Here is a 23,955-nt window from a genome sequence, read left to right on the forward strand (position 1 = left end):
AGTCACCCCAGAGAAGGCTGTGAGGATATGCAGATGGGCTGCAAGTCCTCCACAGCACATGGAAGGCAGCTGGTGGAAGCTCTAGGCACCTGGAACGAAGGCCTTGGATGGATTGGGGTGGACCTGGGAGTCACCCCGGAGAAGGCTGTGAAGATATGCAGATGGGCTGCAAGTCCTCCACAGCACCTGACTCATTTGACATCCATCAGGGCATGCACCAGGGTTGCCCCCTTGTACTAACCTTACATCCCCTGGTGGGAGAGATTCAGAGTAATCAGGATATCAAGGGAATTGATATTGGTCCCCAACTTTTTTAAATGGCTGCCTTTGCGGACGATCTGTTGTCCATTTTACTTCTCGAATAACTTCCTTACAGATATTGATGAATAGTTTTCAAGAATATGGAGACTTCTCGGAGTTTAAGTTGAACCTGGAGAAGTGATGGTAGGGCCTCTGACTTCTCCAGGTTCAGAGGATAGCCTGAGAAGAGATTGACCAGGTAGATTCCCATTGTGTTGGGCAGAGAATTCATTTACTTACCTGGGAATCAAATTAGCTATGTGTAGGGCTATTTCTACAATTACCTAACCTCAGATAGAGGACAGGCAATTAGGAGATTACTACGCTCAGTACAAAGATGGTTTAAGTTAGGTGTAATGAGTTGTCCCTCTAAGTGCAGACCCGAATTCTTATAGTCAGGAAATATTGGTAAGGACTGAAAAGAATAAGACACAAGACTCGGATATTATAGAAAATAGAAAAGCTGATTTATTATATTGGCAGCAGTAGAAACAGTGTAAATCAGTGAACAGACATATGCTAAATTACCCAAAATGATGGTAAGGCAGTGAGTATTTATATACCTGTCAATGCAAAGTAAAGGTACCTCACATTTTCCCAAGTCCTTAACTGATTAGGACCTCTAACTCACAGGCACTGTAGGAAAATAAATAGTTACGACCTGACTTGATGATGCAGCGCTCTCTCCCTCACGGACACTGGAGGAAGAAAGCAGGTCAGGGATCTGTAGAGGCTCTTGGGAGGCTACGGGAGTCGCAGCACGGATGGTAAGACAGCAGACAGAATCAGATAGGAGGCTGTCAGGTGCTTCAACTCTTCAGGCAGGGGCAGACAAGAACAGATAGGGCTGGGTTTTAAAGAACTTCAGGTGTCTTCATAATGCTGCCGGCTCGGATCTGGGCTGTCAACTATTCCACTTATGGCAGCTCTCGCGTGAACTGTTCTAGATAACACCCAGATCACTTCATGTTTTTTCAGAGGCTTCTTATAACCTTCCCTTGGGTAAGGTGAGCCTTACGGTCCGGAACAACAGATCTGGGGTTTTCCAATGTGACTTGGAGGACCAAACAGCGGGCTAGAGATGCTGGTGGCAGAGTTTGTTCTGACCACAAGTTCACAGTTCTCTGTAAACAAAGTTGATGTTGAAGTTGATTTTGCTCTCTTATAGCCTTTTCCATATCAAATATCATTTTCACTGCATGTAGACATGAGGCCTATTCACGCAACAAACCTTAGCATTAGAGAGAAAGTTGGCCTGAGTTTTTATCTTTTAAAGTCAGGTTCTTAGTACTAAATAATGCCTCTTGCGGGGGGCCTTTTGCTCCCATATATGAATAATAGGAAACTTTATAAAATTAATATCTTGTGGTTATTACAGAACTTTGTTGAGAGTCTAGAATGCCCTTCCCTTGTCATTGTTGGGGAGAGTTGCGTTGGTGTGCATGGCTTTGTTTCTCTGCTGGTTGTATGTTATCACATCTTGATACTGTGCCTGTTACTTAGAGATTTCTTTATCTTTGATGAAGGAATTGGGATGTTTTTGTTGGGTAGGGAAGAAACCCAAGATGAGATATGAGTTCCTAAGATTGGAGGGTTAGGTCTCCTGGATATTAAATTATATAACTGGGCATGCCTGCTAACACATCTAGAAGACTGGTTGAATGAATTGGAGGATTATACTCCATACCATATGGAAAAATCTTTTTTTTCTCCTTCTGGCTTATAAATTATTTACTTCATGCTACTACAAAGGATTTCCCAATTCCATTTAAATATAGCATGTTTTTACTACTGCTTAGATGCGTGTGGAAGACATTAGTGACACTATGAGGGGCATAATCGAACGGGGGTGCCCAAGTTGTCATGAGGGTGTCCTCGCAGGACGGCCCCATAAAGGGGTGGGGCAAACCCGTATTATCGAAACAAGATGGGCATCCATCTTTCGTTTCAATAATATGGTCGGGGATGCCCAAATTATGAAATTTAGGTCAACCTTAGAGATGGTCGTCCTTGTCGTTTTTGAGATGGTTGTCCCCGGTTTTTGGCGATAATGGAAACCGAGGACGCCCATCTCAAAAACAACCAAATCCAAGCTATTTGGTTGTGGGAGGAGCCAGCATTGGTCCTTCTCACATTCCAGGACACCAACCGGGCACCCTAGGGGGCACTGCAGTGGACTTCACAAATTGCTCCCAGGTGCATAGCTCCCTTACCTTCGGTGCTGAGCCCCCAAAAACCCACACCCCACAACTGTACACCACTACCATAGCCTTAAGGGGTGAAGGGGGGCACCTACATGTGGGTACAGTGGGTTTTGGGGGCTATGGAGGGTTCAATATTTACCACCACAAGTGTAACAGGTAGGGGGGGATGGGCCTGGGTCCGCCTGCCTGAAGTGCACTGCACCCACTAAAAACTGCTCCAGGGACCTGCATACTGCTGTGATGGAGCTGGGTATGACATTTGAGGCTGGCATAGAAGCTGGCAAAAAATGTTTTTAAAATTTTTTTTTTTTTTTTTTTTTTTGGTGGGAGGGGGTTGGTGACCACTGGGGGGAGTAAGGGGAGGTCATCCCCGATTCCCTCCGGTGGTCATCTGGTCAGTTCGGTCACCTTTTCGAGGCTTGGTCGTGAAAAAAAATGGACCAAGTAAAGTCGTCCAAATGCTCATCAGGGACGCCCTTCTTTTTTCCACTATCAGCCGAGGACGCCCATCTCTTAATCACGCCCCAGTCCCGCCTTTGGTATAGTGCCGACATGCCCCTGTGAATTTTGGTTGTTCCCGCGACGGAAAGCAGTTCAGGACGCCCAAAATCGGCTTTCCATTATGCCGATTTGGGCAACCCTGAGAGAAGGGCACCCATCTCCTGATTTGTGTCGAAAGATGGGCGTCCTTCTCTTTCGAAAATTCACCTGTATGACACCAAGATCCTAATAATTCGTTGCTGCTTCTTTGGTTGGAAATAATTCCTTTGGGTATGGAGAATTTTAGTTTTTGCTAGATGGCGGAAAGGAGGAGTAACACTTTTGGGAGAACAAATACACTCCCTGTTTTGAGACGGAGACAGGGATGTCAGGCTGGTGAGGATTTTGCATATTTGTAATTGAAACATTGTATTGAGTCAGTATAATCTACTTTGCTCCTGGACACCTTTGTTAAAAAGGTGCATGAACTGTTTGATTCGGTTGGACCTAATCCTCTTTCAGTATCAACCTTATATAAAACACTAGTGAGGGAAGGATCCCCAAGACAATATAACTTTTTGAAAAGCAAATGGGAAGAGGAATGGAATAGTTCAGGGAGGGATGTAGATTTTCTTGGTATAATTAAGAAAATCCCACAAATTCTGTATATTTCAGAATATAGGGAATATTGGTTTTGTATCCTACACAGAGCATATTTGCCTCCAAATATGGCATTTAATGTGGGATGTGTGAATACCCCCTCTTTGTCTTAAATGTACTCATACTCATGGAGATTTGGAACATGTGTCTGGGTACACCCCCATAGCATACCGCTATTGTAGATTCATAGTAGGATTTCTCAACAGTATCACTGGACAATATCACACAAAGTGTGAATCTGTTCTCCCCCCCCCCCCCCCCCCCCCCACACACACACACACACACAGGGTATGTTGGTGACCTTGCCCTTCCCTATAAAGACACCATCAAGCTTCTAGGTGTCATTTTTGATAGTAAGCTTACATTTAAGCCTCAAATCAACTCAGTCATTCACACCTCTTCTTGCACCTCTTCTCTTTCCACCCTATTTGTGTGGTCCAACCTTTTCTTCCTGCCTCTCTCCTTTGCCTACTTATTCTCTCCTTGGTAACTTCATACCTAGACTTCTGCAATTATCTTTATGCTGGTATTCCCCTTTACTCCTTCAAACGCCTACAGCTCATCCAATCTACAGCCATTAAACTACTTCACAATGCACATTGCTTTGATCACATCACATCACTCACCCCCTTCTTTCAGTCTGAACATTGGCTTCCGATCACTGCAGGCATAAAACTTCTCACTGTAGTCTACAAATCACATTTACCCTCTGCCCCCTTCTACCTCAGTAGCTTCTCATTCCCTACACGCCCCTTGTCCTTCGCTCTGCATATAACAATCTTTTGTCATTACCTTCATTACCAGAACTACACCTCATTTTATCACGTGAAACTGCTTTCTGCTACTTGGGTCCTAAATTATGGAATGAACTTCTCCTCCATGTTAGGAATCCACTCTTCCTGCTTTCAAAAAATTATTAAAAGCTCGTCCCTTGACCCAATCCTTCTGCCCTGCTGTTAGTTGATTTCCCTCTCTTGCTCCCTCTTCTACTGTCCACTCCTCCTTTATTTTTAATTTTGTAACTGAATTGAAGCCTAGGCCAAGCCATAAAGCGGCATATCAAATCGTATCTAATATAATAATTTGCTATGTGAACGTTCTAAAGTGTCTCACTGGGATCGTAACCCCCTGCTGACGTCACTGACCAGCAGTAGAACCCTGCTTTACTGAAGTCAGCAGGGGCTTATGATCCCAGTGAGAGACATGCGTTGAAGAACAGCGGGAGCGGGCAGAGATGTCCCTACGTGCACTTCGCCGCCCCCCCTCCAAAATCGCCAACCCCCCTCTGCTACCTTCCCCTCTCCCCCTCTTACCGGGGTCCTGGCGGCGGCAGCGAAGAGCCTCGTGAGTCTGCTGCCTTCCCTTCTCTTCGCTCTCAGCTCTGACTCTGGTCCTGTCCTTACGGAAACAGGAAATGAGGACGGGATCAGAGTCAGAGCTGAGAGCGAAGAGAAGGGAAGGCAGCAGACTCGCGAGGTTCTTCACTGCTGCCGCCGGGACCCCAATAAGAGGGAGGGAGGGGGGAGGGTAGCAGAGGGGGGTTGGCGATTTTGGAGGGGGGGCCAGTGTCGGGGAGGGGAGGGCTGCGGGTGGAGGCATCGCAAGGACGTGTCTGTGAGACAGAGAGGAGGGGGAACTGGAACTCGGGGGAGGGACAGAGGGAAGGAGAGAGAGAGAGGGAGGGTGGGCCTGGAAATCGGAAGGGAAGAAAGGAGGCCGTGGGACTTGGAGGGGACAGAGGGAGAGAGCGAGGGAGGGAGAGAGGGATAACCTTGCTAGCGCCTGTTTCATTTCATACCGAAACGGGCCTTTTTTACTAGTAAATAAATATTGTTTACCAACCCTGGGGCCTGGTGTTAGGTTGGGAGAGGAGCTTGGGAATCACAGGGAAAGGAAACAAATTATTGGTGGAAAACGCCAGAGTAGTTGCATTGAAATGTATTCTCCAGCAGTGGACACAAGCATCACCACCCTTTTTTTGGGAATGGAGGAATAGAGTCCATATTCTTTTTATATTATAGAGCTTCAAGGGGTGAGGAGTCTGCATAAACATGGAAAGAATTTCCACACTGTTTGGGAGGAATTTTGAATTTATTGGGTTGATTGCTGAGAAAATAAAAAAACACTTAGGAGGAATTGGAAAAGGGTGGGGCAGAGCAATTGCATGAAAAGGGGAGAGGGGGTTCTCCTTCCTCTGTATTATGATGATGTTTCAAGAGGGGCTATCTGAACACAAGCTCTCTCCAGCTATTGGTAGATCTCATTGTTACTCGGGGAGGGAGAAGGTGGGGGGTTTGATGGCACCACACAGTTAATCAGGGGGAGGGGGATTCATTGGGAAGGTTGGTTGTGGGAAGGGAAGAATATAGGGTTGCGAATGGTATATAAAAAATTTGAACCACTATGCATTTGTTGATTGATTTATTTATTTACTGTATTGTATCTTTATTGTGATGATAAAAAAAAATATTAAACATACAAAGAAATTCTAAGAAAAATGTACTATCTAATGCTTGCTTTATCTGTACAGTTGCTACTGAGATTTATTCTTTAATATTTTCTTCCACTCAGTGTGGGAAAATGTGCCTTGCCCTGGGTTTGTCATTTTTGTTACATAATAATTTGAGTTAGTTCTCTAATTCATTTTCTACAATGTACATACATAAATAAAAGTAGAATCTAATGTGAATTGTATTTGTCAGTACTGACATGGAGTTTTCACGCTGTTCTCTTGTATGCTTTTATCTCAGTAGCATTACCATTGTTAATATTTTTGCTCCTTTAAGGCTGATCTCCAGACCAGCTCCCAGCGTTTAAACCTCTCTGCGTCTAGTGCAGCAGTGGCTGAGCTTAAACCTGATAGCTGTATCGACGATGTAATCCACCATGAAGTAAAGGAGATAGGGACCCACATGTGAGTATTTGTAAGTCAGACAAATATTGTTTAGAAATGAAGCTTGTGGTGGCAGATCAGCTTGCAAGGCCTATCTAGGCCAGGAGTTCTTGCAATGTTTTTGGTAACCCCAATCTGACTAATCTTCCTAACACATTTCCTTTCCTATCTTCCCATCGTTGTTCTCTGTAAGCTGAGCAGGCATTCTCCGCCTACTGGCCTACCAAATCTCTCTCATGAATATTCATTGTGGATATCCAAAAATTCTGACTGGCTGGGGTGCCTCCAGGATCAGGTTTGGGAACCACTGCTATAGCTGCTGAGGCTATGTTTGAGGAATATTGGTCTAGTCCAGGGATTCTCAACCCGGTCCTCGGGTCACACTAAGTCAGTCTGGTTTTCAAGATATCCACAATGAATATGCATGTCTCCATTGTATGCAAATTTATCTCATACATGTTTGTTGTGTATATCTTGAAAACCTGACTGGTTTGCTGTGTCCTGAGGACTGGGTTGAGAACCCCTGGTCTAGTCTGTCCATTTCTTTCCAGTTGCAATACTGTAGATCCTGCATGATCTAAAGCTTTAGCTTCACTTCCTCTCAGTCAAGGATCACCTGTGCTTTTCGTCTCCCCCCCCCCCCCCCCCCCCCCCCCCCACCACCACCACCTTCATTTGGAGTCTGTTCTATACTTCTGCCATAGAATTTAAGCAATATTTTTCAGAGTCTTATACAGGGCAACCCAATGAATCATATTTCTTAGTGATGTTTATTATTTTTTTTATTTCTTTTTAATTTTGTAAAATATAGCTGTAAACTTAGGACATGGCTTGTTTGTACAAGCAGGTATACATCGGTGGTGCTCAGCATGTATCTTCATGAACAAAAGGACCTGGTGATATTTATCAAAATATTCAGATGATGCTTCCTCTCGTTTCTTCCCCCTCACTTGTACAGTGATGTGGAATTTTTTTTTCTCTCTCCTGATTTCTCCTAAAATTGCATATGTCACACTGAATGGTTTCTGATCTTTCAACAAAATATAATATTAGACACAGGGAACCTGAGAAAACACATAACACAGTTTATACATTATTGTGACTATTTAAGACAGCGGTTCCCAAACTGTGTGCTGCAGCACCCAGGGCGCTGCAGGGAACTCTCAGGGGTGCCGTGGCATATTTTCTTCACCTCCCTCCCACAGACCTGCCAAGTCTCCTGTATTCAACGGGTCATCTCCTGCCAAAGCGGGAAATTCTCCCGCTGAGACACACTTCCACCACCGCTGCTGCTTTTGCTGATGAGCAGTAGTGGCAGCAAAACAACAGAAAGCAAGCGCAGAGCCACAGCCTTCAGGCATGCACTGTCAGCTCTGCCGGTCCTCTGCCGCTGTTGATGTCAACTTCTCGTTCTGGGGCAGAGGACTGGCAGAGCCGATAGCATGTGCCTGAAAAGACTGCGGCCCCTCGATTGCTATTTGTTGTTTTGCCAGAGCTACTGCTGCACATTGGGAGAAGCAGCAATGGCCAAGAAACAGAAGACACCAGGTGGAAGGGGAGTGTGGAGAGAGAGAGTAGATGTTGAATGGAGAGAAGGGACGCTGGATAGAAGAGGCTAGAGAGAGATGAGTGAAAAGATGGGGACAAAGTCGGGGAACACGCTAGAAGGAAAAGGGCTGGAGAGAGAGAAGATGCTGGGTTGAAGGATGGGTAGGGGGAGACCATGGCTGGATGGATGGTGAGAGAAAGAGGACAGAAGCTGGGTGGAAAGGAGAGAGAAGGTGAGCAAAAGCTGGATGGAAGGTAGGACTCTATCATCGGCGGTGGCGGCAGCAGGGGGAGGGAGACTTGAGAGGAAATGTGTAGCCTAGGGGTGCTGTGACCCGAGAAAGTTTAGGAACCACTGATTTAAGGAACAAAGTTATCCAACACCCATATTACCCATATGAAAAAGAAACTGCCTCCTTAAGTTAATCAACCAATTGACTAAATGTTAATTTGATTCAGCTGATTGTATACAGCCAGCTTTGACTTCTGCCAGCCTTATTGAATCTAAACCGCACTATATATTGGATCTTATCATGAGAGTGAAATAGTTGCCACTCCAAGGGTGCAGTGACTACTCATTTGAGAAGTCACAAAACATCCCAGAAGAACATCCAAAGAACTGCAGGCCTCTTTGGTTTCAGCCATGGTCAGTGTTTATGACTCAAAGAAAAAAAAGAAATTGAGAGTAGCAAGGCAGAAGCCATTGCTATCCAAAAGTAACGTCAATGCTCATCTCGCATTTTCAAAAACACACTTGGATGATCCCCAAGCTTTTTTGGATAATGGACAGATGAGTCAAAAGTGGAATTCTTTGTATATCTTGTGTGAAGCATATACAGTGGGGGAAATAAGTATTTGATCCCTTGCTGATTTTGTAAGTTTGCCCACTGACAAAGACATGAGCAGCCCATAATTGAAGGGTAGGTTATTGGTAACAGTGAGAGATAGCACATCACAAATTAAATCCGGAAAATCACATTGTGGAAAGTATATGAATTTATTTGCATTCTGCAGAGGGAAATAAGTATTTGATCCCCCACCAACCAGTAAGAGATCTGGCCCCTACAGACCAGGTAGATGCTCCAAATCAACTCGTTACCTGCATGACAGACAGCTGTCGGCAATGGTCACCTGTATGAAAGACACCTGTCCACAGACTCAGTGAATCAGTCAGACTCTAACCTCTACAAAATGGCCAAGAGCAAGGAGCTGTCTAAGGATGTCAGGGACAAGATCATACACCTGCACAAGGCTGGAATGGGCTACAAAACCATCAGTAAGACGCTGGGCGAGAAGGAGACAACTGTTGGTGCCATAGTAAGAAAATGGAAGAAGTACAAAATGACTGTCAATCGACAAAGATCTGGGGTTCCACGCAAAATCTCACCTTGTGGGGTATCCTTGATCATGAGGAAGGTTAGAAATCAGCCTACAACTACAAGGGGGGAACTTGTCAATGATCTCAAGGCAGCTGGGACCGCTGTCACCACGAAAACCATTGGTAACACATTACGACATAACGGATTGCAATCCTGCAGTGCCCGCAAGGTCCCCCTGCTCCGGAAGGCACATGTGACGGCCCGTCTGAAGTTTGCCAGTGAACACCTGGATGATGCCGAGAGTGATTGGGAGAAGGTGCTGTGGTCAGATGAGACAAAAATTGAGCTCTTTGGCATGAACTCAACTCGCCGTGTTTGGAGGAAGAGAAATGCTGCCTATGACCCAAAGAACACCGTCCCCACTGTCAAGCATGGAGGTGGAAATGTTATGTTTTGGGGGTGTTTCTCTGCTAAGGGCACAGGACTACTTCACCGCATCAATGGGAGAATGGATGGGGCCATGTACCGTACAATTCTGAGTGACAACCTCCTTCCCTCCGCCAGGGCCTTAAAAATGGGTCGTGGCTGGGTCTTCCAGCACGACAATGACCCAAAACATACAGCCAAGGCAACAAAGGAGTGGCTCAGGAAGAAGCACATTAGGGTCATGGAGTGGCCTAGCCAGTCACCAGACCTTAATCCCATTGAAAACTTATGGAGGGAGCTGAAGCTGCGAGTTGCCAAGCGACAGCCCAGAACTCTTAATGATTTAGAGATGATCTGCAAAGAGGAGTGGACCAAAATTCCTCCTGACATGTGTGCAAACCTCATCATCAACTACAGAAGACGTCTGACCGCTGTGCTTGCCAACAAGGGTTTTGCCACCAAGTATTAGGTCTTGTTTGCCAGAGGGATTAAATACTTATTTCCCTCTGCAGAATGCAAATAAATTCATATACTTTCCACAATGTGATTTTCCGGATTTAATTTGTGATGTGCTATCTCTCACTGTTACCAATAACCTACCCTTCAATTATGGGCTGCTCATGTCTTTGTCAGTGGGCAAACTTACAAAATCAGCAAGGGATCAAATACTTATTTCCCCCACTGTATAGCATTTTACAGTAAGGACATCATACCAACAGTCGAACATAGCAATAATGATGTGGGGATGCTTTGCTACCCTAGGACCAGGAAGACTTGTCACCATAGAAGGAACCATGAATTCTGTACAGTACCAGAAAGTCTTAAGGAGAATGTCTGGACATGGATCCATGAGCTGAAGCTGAAGTCTAATTGGGTTAAAGAGCAAGACAATGATTGAAAACACAAAAAAAAGTCTACATCTGAATGGCTGAGGAGAAAAAAAATAGTTTTGAAGTTACCTTTATTAAAGTTTTGACTTGAATTCAGTAGTGATACTGTGGCAGAACCTGAAGTTAGCAATTCATACACAAAAACTTATGAATGTGCCTGAATTAAAGCTGCTCTGCAAAGAGAAGTGGGCTAAGATTCGTCAACAGCAATGTGGAAGACTAATACTAAATTAGAGGAAGCATTTGTTTGCAGTTATTGCTGCTACAGGTGATGCAAAAAGTTATTAAGTTTAGGGGATGGTTACTTTTTTCACATAGGTGATATGGGTGTTGGATAACTTTTGTTCCTTAAATAAATGATGTGGCAATGTGTAAGCTGTGTTAATGTGTTTTACTCAGATTCCCTTTGCCTAATATTTGGTTTCTGATCTTTAAATAAATAAATAACCTTTCAGTGTGCCCTATATGGAACTGGAGAAATCAGGAGCAGGGGAGGAGGAACTTTTTCACATCACTGTAAGATCCCAAAGGTTCACAGGTTTTCAAGACAATAGTCAGGCAAAGATACTCAGTAGACATTTAGATCTAACTCAGCCACTCTGGGGGCACAACAAAATTTAATGTTGATATATTCTGCTAATTTCAGACTGCTTCTTTGTCTTTTTAGGAACATTGTCATATTAAGGAGTGCATATAGAAACAGGTTTAGTACAAAAAACATAAATTGGTTTCAGTTGTTCATTTAATCCAACCCATACCTATCTACCAGAATAATTTTATAGTCTTAATCGGCTCATTGATTTTAATGTTGTTTTCCATTGTTAAGAATAGCAAATGAAGACCTAAGAATGAGGAACGTTCAGTCCACTGTACACCAGATAGGGTGGTGGTTTAGAATTAATCAAATGTTTGTCCATTGCAGCTTAGTGTGTGCTGTAAGCTACACTTCACAGACTGGTGAGAAGATGTACTTTCGAAAATTCTTCAAATTTCAGGTAACAATGAGCACCATGTGTAAGGAATTTGCAAAATCTACCCCTGAAAGTGTTCAAAATTAGTAAATGCAGTAATACTGTGTACTTTTTTGCAGGGAGTGGTCTCCTTCCCCACCTCTCGCGCCCCCCCCCCCCCCAAAAGGTGATAAGCTGATCAATATCACAGATAAAAGGAGAGCAATATTTGAATTTAGGAACTTGAAGAGAGACTAATTAATAGTACAGAATTAATAGCTTTAACAGTGGTTTAAAGAATAAAATAACCACTTGATTACTTTGTGAGAGGAGAAGTAGCCTAGTGAGAGCTCTTGGCTGAGAACCAGAGAAAGGACAAATGAAGTTGGGATTCAAATACCAATGATCCTTCTTTTGACTTAGGGGCACTTTTACTAAGCTGCATTAGGTGCTAACAAATGCCTAATGCAGCTTAAAATGGCATACTGTTGGACGTGCTCAGGCATCTTGTGGTAACTACCAAATCAGCACACGCTAACGGCACACTCATTATTTTATAGAACTCTATTATATCTCCCCTCAGCCGCCTTTTCTCCAAGCTGAAGAGCCGTAGCTGCTTTAGCCTTTCCTCATAGGGAAGTCGTCCCATCCCCTTTATCATTTTTGTCGCCCTTCTCTGCACCTTTTATAATTCCACTATATCTTTTTTGAGATGCGGCAACCAGAATTTAACACACTATTCGAGGTGCGGTCGCACCATGGAGCGATACAAAGGCATTATAACATCCTCATTTTTGTTTTCCATTCCTTTTCTAATAATTCCTAACATTCTATTTGCTTTCTTAGCCGCAGCAGCACATTGAGCAGAAGGTTTCAACGTATCATAGATTGTTGAGGCAAGATTTCCTTTCACTAAATGCATGTTGGCTTTTTCTCATTAATCCATGCCTTTGAATGTGCTCTGTAATTTTGTTTTTTATAATAGTCTCTACCATTTTGCCCGGCACCGACGTCAGACTCACCGGTCTATAATTTCCAGGATCTGCTCTGGAACCTTTTTTAAAAATCGGCGTTACATTGGCCACCCTCCAATCTTCCGGAACCATGCTTGATTTTAAAGATAAATTGCATATTACTAGCAATAGTTCCGAAAGTTCATTTTTCAATTCTGTCAGTATACGGGGATGAATATCATCTAATCCAGGCGATTTGCTACTTTTCAGTTTGTCAAATTGCACCATTACATCTTCCAGGTTTATAGAGATTTCATTCAGTTTCTCTGACTTGTCAGCACTCAATGCTATTTCTGGCACCGGTATTTCTCCCAAATCTTCCTCGGTGAAGACCGAAGCAAAAAATTCATTTAATCTCTCCACTGTGGCTTTGTCTTCCCTGAGTGCCCCTTTTACCACTCGGCAGCCGTTTTGAGATTGGAGCAGACATAGGCAGGAGTGACTGGAGATCGCTCCTATATTGTCTAGGCCACTAGACCATCACTGTTTGTAAGGTAGACCTTTGGAGGGCCAATTTTGTTCAAAGGGTCCAATAGTGAGACCTGCTTTTGTTCAGGGGGGAGGTGTGCGGGGGGTGCTATATCATTTTTGTTTTCGGCTTTGGCCGATACTGCCTGATGAATTTTGACTGCAGATTAGGTTTCAGCCAAAACTGAAAAAAAAAAAAACAGTTTTGATTGCCCTCTAACGTATGGGGTGTGTGTGCATATGTTCACCTCTTGCCATATAGGTAGTATTTCCCCTTCCACCCTTTGCATGCTCCTCTCCCTTCTACCCCTCTCACTCTTGCGTACTTTCCTCCCCTCTTCTTCACCACCACTTTGCACATATCATCTTGTAGGCAGACAGTGCATCACAGCAGTTGCAGCTTTTCTGCCAGCAGGGGTTGGATCCCTGCCAGCACACACTCCAACACTTTGGCACAGCTCATCTGATGCTTTGGGTTTGGGCATACTTTGCTCTGCATATGTTCACAGGCTAGCTCCTCCTTTTCTTCACTCCTGAGTCTTAATAGGCACAACTGCAACAGTGATTCCCTCCTAAAAATGTTACTCATTGAGTGCTGTCAGCATTGGATGATATTGGTAGCTTGTGGGTAGGAAGAAGAAAGAGACAGTTTGCCAGTGTTTCCCATATCGAATAGCTGTTTCGAAGTAGACAGCATTCCCAGTCTCCTGTCACCAGTATTTTCAGCTGAGTAGCTCAAGTTGGCTCCTTTGCCTCTGACAGCCAGCCTGATACTGCTGCTTAGACAGTGCAGCCTCTTCCCATGTCTGCCCCTTTTGTGGTCCCATGGTTCCTGCCCCCAGGATAGAACAAAACATCGGGCTAAGATCAGTTGCTACACCACCTATCTACAGGCATGTAAAGAGTCACCACCTGAGTATGTAAGTAAAAGAAAGTATAATGTATTTTTGTTTACAGGTACTTTTTAATAGTTCAAAGTTCAAACACACATGAATGCAACTAATTGTGGGATAGAGGTGGAAAGAAGGTGTTGGTGAATGGATTAACTGCTCAGTTCTGGGACCTAGACAAGTTTCCAAAGAGGAAGAGAGAGAATATGATTCTAATTACTCAGTGTCAGATAGATATGTTTCTGTGCAAAGGGATCTCTGAACTGGCCTAGTGTCACACACAGTCAGAAGTACAGAAGGAGAGGATTTCAGCTCACATCCTAGCATTTTTGTTGGTGCTATAACCAGGTAACCACATTTCTCTCCTAATATAATTGGGTTTGGACCTACTTCTTTGACTGAGAACATTTTTACTTTCATTGTATGCAAGTCTTCCAGAGAATCAGCCCTGCTTCTGTTATAGAAAGCAGATATTGCAAAATCATGTAATTTCTTGTAAAGTAGTGGTTTATAGATGCACACTGAACCCCCGTGAATGCTAACAGCACAGTAGGCACCGTCATGTTAAAATGGAGTGGAGGTGTGACCTAGTGGTTAGAGCACCGGTCTTGACATCCAGAGGTGGCTAGTTCAAATCCCACTGCTGCCACCTTGTGGTCTTGGGCAAGTCACTTAACTCTCCATTGCCTGAGGTACAGAATTAGATTGTGAGCCCTCCAGGGACAGAAAAATACCCAGTGTACCTGAATGTAACTCACCTTGAGCTACTACTGAAAAAGGTGTGAGCAAAACCTAAATTTAAAAAAATGCTGTTTTCATTATGGATTTCGTGTTCTAAGGCAGAGGTTGCCAACCAGCATCTATCAAGCCTGATAGGAATTTGTGGATTGGGGGAGAAGGGGAGAGACTGGGGAAGACAACTAGCGGGCATGTGAAGGGATTTCCATTAGATACTTCCCACTTCATATTTTGACAATGTAAGGCTTTTTCGTACTGTGCTTTCTGATTCTTTGGCTCTTGGTGTGTGAAAACTTGGCCATCCCTGGCATAATGGATCGCCAGCCTTCACTAAAAGGTATTTGTTATCACTGTGTGAGAGTCCTGAAACAATTAACAGATTGGTGAAGTATTTACTGAAGACTATGGGAATGTCGATGCATTTTTAACTGGGGTGAACCTAGCTGGCTGTGTTCATTTTCTTCTCTAACCATTCATGTGTATCAGAAGAAATCCAAGTGTTTCTGTACCAGTGGGATTGGAGGTTTAGTACCATCCATTGTTGATAATGGAGGAAAAGCTTGAGAAATCCAACTTTAGCCTGTATTCTTTGTTCACCCAGGTTCTGAAACCCTTGGATGTGAAGACTAAGTTCTACAATGCTGAGGTGAGTGTAAACTTATATTTTGCTGTAAACTTAAGTATCATAGGGATCATTGTTTGATTTAGTGACTAGTAACTTCAGCATTTAGGGGTAATTTTGTAAAGGATTTTTTTTGCATGTGAACGACATTTTATAAAATTATTCAATACTTACGAATATGGTTTGTGACAAGTAGGTGCATAGTTTTGTGTAACTGATGTGGAGTGTGGGCATAGTCACAGGGTACACATAGATTATAAAATGTGCATCTAGGGATATGTATCAGCCACATACATTCACTCCTGCTCCTGTGCTGGTGTAAATATATGCAGCTGCATTTTAGTCACAATTTCAGCAGATGTGGTGGGGCAGTTTTATAAAGAGACACAGGCTTACAATAGGCACCTATGTGACGTCTTATAAAATTACCTTCTTAGTCTGCAGTGAGCATTTTTGATGGCGGTATTATGAAAGATAAATTTTCTGCTACAGTGAAAATCAAGTGTATGAATAAAACATAATATGGCAAATCTGTTACCAGTATTTAAGAACTAGGAGCAATATATTCAGAACCACTGGTTAACATCAGGTGCTCTTCCGTAAGTGTGTTAAAAACAAGGTAGGTTGATATGTTGAATATATTATAATTGTATAAGTTGAAATATGGCCAGAATTAATTTGTATATCTTGAGAAGGAGAAAGGGGTATAGCTTCAGTTTATCCATATTGTGGCTCTGTGCACACTATGGATAAATTGATCTGTGTATCTCACCTGCAGAAATAGCAGAGGTAAAGATATACAGATTATTTTCAGCAGCAGCAAGATAAAGGGATATATCTTTAAAAGTCCTCATAAGGATATGTGGATAAGTTATTTGTGTATCTTTATGATAAGCTGCTGCTAAAAACTGAAACTTACAGGGAGTAGTTCTATAAAGGGACCTGCGCATGTAATTTATAAAATTGCCAAGGAGTGCACAAACACACAGGGCGTAATTCCCTAACATTTATGTGGATAAATATTTAGAATAATGGCATGGCATTTAGACGCTTGTGTTTGCATATACATGTGTAACTGCCAAAAATTCCACCTAAATGCTATTCTGTAAATACACGTTTAACTTAAAATGGCCCTTATTTTAGAAGCATTCCCATATGTAAATGGCAGCATATAAATATCTGGAGAGGCCCAAACTTTTAAATGGCACTTCAGAATAGGAGCCATTCAAACATGAGGGACCTGAATACATCTAGATGGTAAGGTGGCATAGGTAGGGCTGGAAGAGTGAGTTGTCTGGGCAGGCCTACAATACAGAGATGCATTCCACATTTACATAGGGAATCCACATTTCTATTGATGAAAATAGGCACTGGAATTTCCACCTACCCCATGTCTAAAACATGTAAGTACTCTGCTACAAGGGCAGCTGCCGATCTTCATGTCTGGTATCCCATAATCCTCAACACCCCCCTCCAACCCAGTTGTAGCCCAGTCCCCAGATGACAGGACTTCCCCCCTCCCCCTGCCATGACACCATCATTCATGTTAGCCTCCCAATAACCCCTCCTAATTGTAAGGCTCCCTCCCCCACCCCCCAAAAAAAGTGCCTCCTGCAGGAAATACCCAACACACGTGGGCATGCTCTGAGGTAAACCTTCCTGCAGTTCAGATCACCTCTAACAGATGCCCCTCCCCTACCCATGATCCCAATCCTGACCTTATCTAGGGTTCCTAGGGTCTAGTGGGGTTTGGGAGAATTTTACCATAGCAGTAATACAGCTAAGCTATTCTCAAAAAAAAAAAATCACAGGTCATTTGAAGAACAGGCAACGTTAAACAGTTTATAAAGGCATTTATAAATTCAGAATTTTACATTTTTAAGCAAGCACTTTGCGTATTTGTCCAGTTTTTTTCATAGGAGCCAACCCTGTGGGTGTTATGAGTGCATTATGACCCCTAGTATTTAGCAAACTCTTGTCAAGGAAGGTATAATTTCCATTGGGTTTAGCACCCTCAATCCTTTTGAAAAGTTGGTATCTATGAATTTTTTTTTTTTAGTTGGGTAGTGCTTTCCAGAAGGGAAAAAATGAAAATGAAGCCTTCTCTTCAAGTTCCTGTTCCCGCATAGGTGGGAACAGGAACTTGAAGAGAAGGCTTCCGGGGCAGACCGAAGGCAGCGTGTATGTCGCTACCGTTGCCAGGAACACAGAAAAGCTGAAGAAGACTGTTGCCTGCGCCGGAGGGAGGGAGGAAGAGAGGGGGTAAACGGAGTCACGATCTTGGACCTCGCCGGGGGGGGGGGGGGCAGCAGAAGGAAGATGGATGGAACTGGGGGGGGGGGGGCAGCAGAAGGAAGATGGATGGAACTGGGAGGGGTGGGGAGCAGAGGGAAGATGGATGGAACTGGGAGGGTTGGGAGCAGAGGGAAGGAGCAGGAGATGGATGGGACTGGAGGGGTGGGGAGCAGAGGGAAGGAGCAAGAGATGGATGGGACTGGGAGGGTTGGGAGCAGAGGAAAGGACCAGGAGATGGATTGGACTGGGAGAGGAGGGGAGCAGAGGGAAGGAGCAAGAGATGGATGGGACTGGGAGGGGTGGGGAGCAGAGGGAAGGAGCCAAGAGATGGATGGGACTGGGAGGGTTGGGAGCAGAGGAAAGGACCAGGAGATGGAGAGGAGGGGAGCAGAGGGAAGGAGCAAGAGATGGATTGGACTGGGAGAGGAGGTGAGCAGAGGGAAGGAGCAGGAGATGGATGGGACTGGGAGGGTGGGGAGCAGAGGGAAGCCTACTGGAAAGAAGACACTGCATAAAACCCACTGGGACCAAAGCGAATAGAAAAACTAAATGATCAGACAATAAAGGTAGAAAAAAGTATTTTATTCAGAATTTATTAATTGAAATATGTCAGCTTTTTAAAATGTGCATCTGTGATATTTTGCCTGTAAATTTCAATTCCTTCCTCCATATTAGCATATTCATTTGCATATATATGCAAATGAATATGCTAATATGTTCCGCCCATCCTTTGCCCCCCCCCCCCCCCCCCAAATGAAACAGTCAAACTACACCTATGGTTCCAATAAACTCGGTTTGGAGCTCTTACTTCTATGTTTGGGCTGGTCACTTGGACTTGGTTCTTTTCCACCCTGTGTTTGTTTTGCTTGCGTTATTGTGGAAGGAGTGGACCCCCTTTTTCTTCTTTGATTATCCTGAAAAGCAGACATAGGCATTCACTGGATGGGCATAGGAGGAACCAACATTTACGCTTGCTATTGACTTGGCATAAGAGGGCACTCTAAATGTAGGCCCATAGATTCCAGTTTATGCTAGTATTATATAACAAAATTTAGGTGTCCAGATGCCGTGTTATATTTCGTGCTGAGCTCGCTGCGTCTAGGCACCTAACTTGTGGTCCCCAGTTATAGAAGTGTCTCCTAAGGGCTTAATTTTACAACCAAATGTACACACAAATAGTATGCACATACTTTTTCCCAGTGTGGGAAAGTATGTGTAATCACCTGCTTTAAAAATTACCCCAGAGAATTTATGTGCTGAGATTTGTACCTGCTATTTATCTTGTTCACATTTTCTGGATTAATTTATGTGGATACACATGAGTTTTCTAAAGTATATTCACAAACGTCAAAACCTCCCTAATGCTGCTCCCTGGAAATGCTGCTTCTCAGTCTGGGTAAACTTGCATATAGGTTATATGTGTGTAACTGTACCTAAACGAGAAGTAAATTTATAACAACTTGTATCAGCATGTAAAATGAAGCTTGAGATCAGTGGTATGCTAGGACATTTTTAACAGGCTCTCTCTTCAGTTATAGCCAGCCCTGCAATTTGGCGGGGGGGGGGGGGGGGGGGCCCAAGGTGAACTAAGGGGGCAACACATTCCTCTCTCTCCTCCCCCCACCCCAACCAAATAAATGGACTACTGCTGCTCCCCACTGCTTGTTTCTGGCTCTGAGCAGCATGCAAGAAATTCTCACATATACTTGCTCAGAGCCAGAAACAAGCAGCAAGGAGCATCAGCAATCCATTTATTTGGCTGGTGGGGCTTGGTATCCCTGCCAACAGAGGCAAAGGAGTTCAGACATGCCAATGGTGGCCCATCTCAAAGCTGGAGATATACCACCATTATTCTGGAGATTGAAGGCCAATGAGTGAAGATTTTCTTGTGGGCATCCATACACATATTGCAAAAGTAAATAACTTCTACATAGTACATCCAAAATGTAATTATTTTCTCATTTCCATCTTCCAAAATTCCAGACAGCAGGTGTACAGATCAGCAGGACCCAAAGCAGTCCAAAACAAGTAAAATCAGAAACGCAATTTATATTTAATTATTCAGCCACCCTTAGGGATTCACCTTTGGGTTTAAAAAGCAAAACCATGTGCATGTAAGGACTGGATAAACAAAGTAAAACCAAGTTTAAAGCAAATGCCCTTAATGTGTAATTATTGGTAGCAATAATGAAACAGTGATAGAATATTCACATAGCAAGCAGCCTGAGCAAACAGATTTATTTTCCATTGAACATAATTAACTTTAAATGTGCCAACATTGTCCAGTTCAGCACACTATTAGCCACCAAGTTCATACAGAGTGATTCTGGACAGAACTTCTCCATGAAAGAAGCCCTTCCATCATTATTCAATACCACTCTGTAAAATAGTAGTAATAAAAATAGGCAAGTGCATTTTTATAATATACCCCTGCAATCCACAAAACAAAAGGAACAAGTTCCCACATGCCATCTTCTTTTGATGTAGGCACAGGAAAAATAATGTTAAATGCTCCCAGGTTTCAGTCTAATACATTTTTTTTTTAAATTGTACTTATAAATAGTAAGTCTGATTTAAGCACCTGATTCTTATAACTGTTGTATGTGGCCCTTTATTAGATGAAAACATCTCTGCATGAATGCAGGGAGTCCCAACCCCTCAAATGACACGATGATTTAAAATGTAGAATTACTACTCTAAGCAATGAAATCAGTACTTCCTTGTCATCAATACCAGACCAGTCTAGACAAATGGGTTATGTCCATCCACCAGCGGAAGGAGACAGAAAAAATAGTTCCAAGCATTTTGCTTCTTAAGGATATTGTGCAGCCTGGAATGCTCAGTATTTTCTCTGTCTCCTAGCGGATGGTGGACAGATGTACTGCTGCTCGTGGATGGCTGGATAGCTCCTGCCCCAGCTTGGCTGGGGATGGCTGAGCAGCGGGTCTGCTGGTAACCCAGATCTGGGTCCTGTTTAGATAATACTCGGTGTTCCTGGGTCCCTCATCTGCCAGCTAGGGGATACTTAGTGTTACTAGGACCCTCCCCTCCCATCTCTCGCCTGAGGCCTTTGAGGCTCAGAGAATGTGCATGTGGCATGGTTCAGGCTGAAACTTTCCTGCTTCTGGGCAAGTATGTCTGCTCCTTTCTACCTCCAAGGTGAACTTTGACAGCTTTACTACTACTACTACTACTACTTAACATTTCTAGAGCGCTACTAGGGTTACGCAGCGCTGTACAATTTAACTAAGAGAGACAGTCCCTGCTCAAAGAGCTTACAATCTAATAGACAAGTGAACAGTCGGTCCATTGTGGTTTTAGCTTCATGTGAGGTAAGCTGTTCTTCTTTCTTCCATTGCAAAAAAAAAAAAAAAAAAAGATAAGATAAGGAACCAACAGGGAGAGTTTCTTTTGGCCCTTCTTTGTGTTGCTTTATTTCCCTAGAGGTTTGCTGCTTTTGGCAGGACTTGTGTGCGGGTGTTCTGTTTCATTCTCCACCTATGGTCTGCTCTTTGCCTCACACTTCTATATATAGGACTATTTTGCCCTTAGGAGGCAGCCATTCAGACATACTGCCTTTTGAGGCTGGCTCTCTGTCAGATCAGCTCTGCCTTCTTAGCTTCCTTTAGGAGCATCTGCCTGGCCGTCTCTGAGCTAGTATTTTTTGGCTGTACTGTCTTCCACTCACTCTTACGGTGAATTTTCAGTCTCTTGCGAGGCTTGTCAAGTGGCCTTCTTCTGTGCTCACATACGATTTCTTCCAAGAATGCTATTCTGTTTCCTTGCCTGCTTGTCATATTATTTTGGCTCCATCCCTGTTTGTCTAGGCTGGTGACGTCGAGTATTTCTCTGACTTCCAATATTGAGCGCTTTTTCCTTCTCGGGGACGTTTGAGATTTTATCCTTCTCTGGAGGTCTAACTTTGCTCTATTCCTGTATTCTTTCTTCCTTGGATGGCGAGTCTTGCCCTTTTTTCTGGAAAGTGTACCCTACTTCCTCTCTGGATGACGCGTTCTTCCTAGTCTCTGAATAGCAAGCCTCTTTCCTTCTCTGGAGAGCAAGCTTTGCTCTGTGACTGGAGGTCAACTCTTCCCGCATCTCTATTGGGTGAGCATTGGTCCACTTCTGGTCATTATTATTCCATTTCTGGATATTGAGCCTTGTTCCACCTTTAGATGTGGAGGCTCGTATCCTCTGTGGATATCAGGTTGAGATCTTTCGCTGGAGGTCAGTCTTTCTCCATCTCTGGATGTTTGGCCTGGCTCCATCTCGTGACTTTCAAGCCTTGCTCCTTTTTTGGATGTCGAGCTTGGCCTTATGTCTGGTGGTCATGACTGGCTCTATCTCTGGATGTTGAGCCTTGCTTCATTTTTAAAGGTTATTCCTGGCTTCTTTGCTTGTCAAGATTTTTCTCCTTCTCTGACTTTCCAGACATGTTTTCTTTTCCGGATGGTGAGACTTGCTCCATTGCTGGAGGTTGGGCCTTGCTGCACCCCTGACTATAGAATTCTACGACATTTTTGGTGGTTGCTCCTTCTCCAAATCCGGACGTTGATGCTGCCTCCAGCTCGACTTCTAGTATGGCTCCATCTCTGAAGGTTGGCCTTTCCCTCTTTCTGGCAATCTAGCCTTCTTCCTACTCTGACTGGCGGACCTTGCTCTGTTTCTGGCCGCCAAGTCTTACTTTGTCTCTGGCCGTGGACTTTGCTCCAGCTCAGGCCACAGGGGCTTACCCTGGCTTGGACCACCAGGCTTTACTTCGTCTCTGTCCATCGGGCCTTGTTCTGGATCTGAAAGCTAGGCCTTGCTCCGGCTGTGGACGCTGGGCCTTACTCCTTCTCTGGAGGTCCAGTTTTGTTGTTTCTCTGCTGGTTGACTGAGCGCTTTTTCTGTACCTTAGCTACGAGGCGCACTACGCTGGGCTCCCTGATCTCATCTCATGGTTTCCAGTATCATCTCTATGCTGATGACACCCAACTGTATCTCTCCACACCAGACATCACCGTGGAGACCCAGGCAAAGGTATCGGCCTGCTTATCCGACATTGCTGCCTGGATGTCCAACCGCCACCTGAAACTGAACATGTCCAAGACCAAGCTTATCGTCTTTCCACCAAAACCCACTTCTCCTCTTCCTCCACTTTCTATCTCAGTTGATAACACCCTCATCCCGTCTCATCTGCCCACAACCTCGGAGTCATCTTTGACTCCTCTCTCTCCTTCTCTGCGCATATCCAGCAGATAGCCAAGACCTGTCGCTTCTTCCTCTTTAACATCAGCAAAATTCGCCCTTTCCTCTCTGAACACACCACCCGAACTCTCGTCCACGCTCTCATTACCTCTCACCTGGACTACTGCAACTTACTCCTCACCGGCCTCCCACTTAGCCATCTATCCCCCCTTCAATCTGTTCAGAACTCTGCTGCACGTCTCATATTCCGCCAGAACCGATATACTCATATCACCCCTCTCCTCAGGTCACTTCACTGGCTTCCAATCAGATACCGCATTCAATTCAAGCGTCTCCTTCTTACCTACAAATGCATTCAGTCTGCTGCCCCTCACTATCTTTCTACCCTCATCTCCCCTTACATTCCCGCCCGTAACCTCCGTTCACAGGATAAATCCCTCCTCTCAGTACCCTTCTCCACCACCGCCAACTCCAGGCTCCGCTCATTCTGCCTCGCCTCACCCTATGCTTGGAACAACCTTCCTGAACCCTTACGCCAAGCCCCCTCCCTGCCCATCTTCAAGTCTTTGCTTAAAGCCCACCTCTTCAATGCTGCGTTCGGCACCTAACCCTTACCGTTCAGTGAATCCCGACTGCCCCAATTTGACTGCCCCTATCGGACTGACCGTTCACTTGTCTATTAGATTGTAAACTCTTTGAGCAGGGACTGTCTCTCTTTGTTAAATTGTACAGTGCTGCGTAACCCTAGTAGCGCTCTAGAAATGTTAAGTAGTAGTAGTAGTAGACTATAGTACCGTCTCTGGTGTTTTGTCTGACTGTTCCAGAGTTGGCGTCTTGCCACCTCTCTTCTTGTCTGTTTCTCTTTCTTTTGCTCTCCTTTGAAGGTGTATGTGTTTCCTTGGTTGTTTTATCTGGTGATGAAGCATCTCTTCGTTCTTGGAGGTGGTGGTGTAGCACCCATTCTCTCTGGTCTTGGTCTTTGGGTCTGTTTGTCCTTGACCATTCTCCTCCTCGGCCTGTGGAGCCGGCCCTGGTTAATGACCAGTTGGCGGGTCTCAAGCGTAGCCCT

At 44.2% G+C, this 23,955-nt stretch overlaps 1 protein-coding gene across 8 annotated transcripts in view; it reads left to right on the top strand.

The window, feature by feature from the left end:
- Positions 1-23,955, top strand: part of TRAPPC13 (trafficking protein particle complex 13) — a 128,689-nt gene that overhangs the window by 76,108 nt on the left and 28,626 nt on the right. For all 8 annotated transcript variants that reach the window (XM_030193189.1, XM_030193190.1, XM_030193192.1 and 5 more), the window contains exons 5-7: positions 6,431-6,558; positions 11,643-11,715; positions 15,381-15,425. In XM_030193189.1, the coding sequence (XP_030049049.1) occupies positions 6,431-6,558; positions 11,643-11,715; positions 15,381-15,425 (246 nt within the window). The remainder of the gene's footprint in view (positions 1-6,430; positions 6,559-11,642; positions 11,716-15,380; positions 15,426-23,955) is intronic.

The sequence above is a fragment of the Microcaecilia unicolor genome, chromosome 2 (assembly GCF_901765095.1).
Source record: "Microcaecilia unicolor chromosome 2, aMicUni1.1, whole genome shotgun sequence".
Lineage (NCBI taxonomy): Eukaryota > Metazoa > Chordata > Amphibia > Gymnophiona > Siphonopidae > Microcaecilia > Microcaecilia unicolor.